At 50.2% G+C, this 2,635-nt stretch overlaps 1 protein-coding gene across 1 annotated transcript in view; it reads left to right on the forward strand.

Moving 5' to 3' along the window:
• LOC107098980 (ras and Rab interactor 2-like) overlaps positions 1–1,635 on the forward strand; it is a 30,645-nt gene extending 29,010 nt beyond the window's left edge. The window contains exon 11 of the mRNA XM_015396898.1: positions 1,013–1,635. Within this exon, the coding sequence (XP_015252384.1) occupies positions 1,013–1,384 (372 nt within the window). The 3' untranslated portion in view covers positions 1,385–1,635. The remainder of the gene's footprint in view (positions 1–1,012) is intronic.
• The last annotated feature ends 1,000 nt before the right edge of the window (positions 1,636–2,635 follow it).

The following is a 2,635-nucleotide window of genomic DNA, read 5'->3' on the forward strand; positions in this document are numbered from 1 at the left end:
TTTTTAATGACTTGGAATCACTGCGGCGCCGCACCCACCGCACCGCAACGGTAAGACCGGAGTCGGTGTGAGCCTGGGGTAACCAACCAATCAGCAGGACCCTAATTCAAATTCGAAGAAACTACCTTTTCACATCTATGCCCATACCTGTCTATGTCTCTGAAAGGGGGTCGTTAAAGGGAATTGTTGACCTGCTGAAAGGGGTTGAGGTTGTGATGATAGCGAGAAGGGAACCCCAAACCTTTTACAGGGGAACAGAAGACCTCGCCTATTCAGCCAGGCCAACAATTCAGAGACATAGACAGGTATGGGGCATTGCAGGCTAACAGAAGAAGCCAAACAACCTCCATTCCAAAGGGGTTTTTTGTTTGTTTTTTTTTCGATTTTTTTTTTCTTTCGATTTATTTATTTTTTTGGTCCAAATGCGACCTCTCTATGGTGCTTCTGAAGAAGGTGGTGAGGATGGGTGGGGGCAGGTGGCTCTCATGCTATGTCTTCAGTCCCCTTACAATTTTGGAGAGGTGCAGCAGAGTGTCTGCAGAAGAAGCGGGGGCTCATTTGCGTTCACTGTGACACACACGCAGACCACCTGGTTTCTGAGTATAAATCAGCCCTTGCAATGCAATACAATGCATATGTTTCTTCTTTTAAATGTTAATTGTCATGTTCCATTGGCAAAGTGTCTCACTTACCTCTTAAATTCAAGAAAAAATGCATTTAGTTTAAGAAAAAAAGACTTATGTAGGATCATAAGCATAAGAAGTCTTATTTTCAGCAATCCCAGATTTGTTTTCATCTTTGAGCTCAGAGAGAGCAGAATAGTGTCTGTTTATTGTGGTGTCACGATTGATCATGTTATAGTCACCCATAGTAATTCATCCATGCTGCAGAAATGAGAAAAGTAATCAGAGTAGTCTATGCCATCAGTTCCTCCTTTATTCTTCGGCTGTTTGGAGATGTTGTCTCTTCCCCTCAGAGGCGAGGCTCTCATGATGATCTTATCTGTCCTCAGAACTACCTGCGGGTGGCGCTGCACGAGTCGGGCAGCGGCTGCACGGCCAAGACCCTGCAGGTGCGACCGTACGCCACTGTGGAGGAGCTGTGCCAGCTCTGCGCCGTGAAGTTCAAGGTGTCGGACCCTGAGAACTACGGCCTGTTCCTGCAGACGGAGGGCAGCAGCCAGCAGCTGGCCGCAGACACCCACCCTCAAAAGATCAAAGCCGAGCTTCACAGCTGCCCGCAGCCCGTCCCCTTCCACTTCGTCTACCGTCGTCTGGCCACCAGCAGCTCGCCGTCAGCGGGACTCTCCAGCGCCGCTCCTGATCCCCGGGCCCACCCAAACCAGCAGAACACGGGCGCTCCAGCTGCAGCCTCGGCTCCATAGGATTCCAGGGGGACGGCCAACCCCACATAGACCATCGCCCAGCAGCTTTCAGTGAGCGACTGGAATGTTAACCAATCAGATCCACCGTCAATCATCCCATTGAACTGTCATATATTGTCCTGTGAACACACGCACATCTGGCTGGGAGTTTGAACAACAAATAAATATGATTCCAACCGTTAACTCTGCACATTCCAGCCGCTTCGGATGTTATCATCCCAATAAATGGCCGTTATTAGTGGTTATCAGTCACATAGAGATAGTGCCAGTAGGCTCCGTAGGCTGTTATCACCAAATGAATCCTAAAGTAATTCTCTTTTTACCTGCAGAATTGATTAATCTGANAAGTCTTATTTTCAGCAATCCCAGATTGGGTTTTATGTTTGAGCTCAGAGAGAGCAGAATAGTGTCTGTTTATTGTGGTGTCACGATTGATCATGTTATAGTCACCCATAGTAATTCATCCATGCTGCAGAAATGAGAAAAGTAATCAGAGTAGTCTATGCCATCAGTTCCTCCTTTATTCTTCGGCTGTTTGGAGATGTTGTCTCTTCCCCTCAGAGGCGAGGCTCTCATGATGATCTTATCTGTCCTCAGAACTACCTGCGGGTGGCGCTGCACGAGTCGGGCAGCGGCTGCACGGCCAAGACCCTGCAGGTGCGACCGTACGCCACTGTGGAGGAGCTGTGCCAGCTCTGCGCCGTGAAGTTCAAGGTGTCGGACCCTGAGAACTACGGCCTGTTCCTGCAGACGGAGGGCAGCAGCCAGCAGCTGGCCGCAGACACCCACCCTCAAAAGATCAAAGCCGAGCTTCACAGCTGCCCGCAGCCCGTCCCCTTCCACTTCGTCTACCGTCGTCTGGCCACCAGCAGCTCGCCGTCAGCGGGACTCTCCAGCGCCGCTCCTGATCCCCGGGCCCACCCAAACCAGCAGAACACGGGCGCTCCAGCTGCAGCCTCGGCTCCATAGGATTCCAGGGGGACGGCCAACCCCACATAGACCATCGCCCAGCAGCTTTCAGTGAGCGACTGGAATGTTAACCAATCAGATCCACCGTCAATCATCCCATTGAACTGTCATATATTGTCCTGTGAACACACGCACATCTGGCTGGGAGTTTGAACAACAAATAAATATGATTCCAACCGTTAACTCTGCACATTCCAGCCGCTTCGGATGTTATCATCCCAATAAATGGCCGTTATTAGTGGTTATCAGTCACATAGAGATAGTGCCAGTAGGCTCTGTAGG

The sequence above is a fragment of the Cyprinodon variegatus genome, unplaced genomic scaffold (genome assembly GCF_000732505.1).
Source record: "Cyprinodon variegatus isolate N-32 unplaced genomic scaffold, C_variegatus-1.0 Scaffold27, whole genome shotgun sequence".
Taxonomy (NCBI): Eukaryota; Metazoa; Chordata; class Actinopteri; order Cyprinodontiformes; family Cyprinodontidae; genus Cyprinodon; species Cyprinodon variegatus.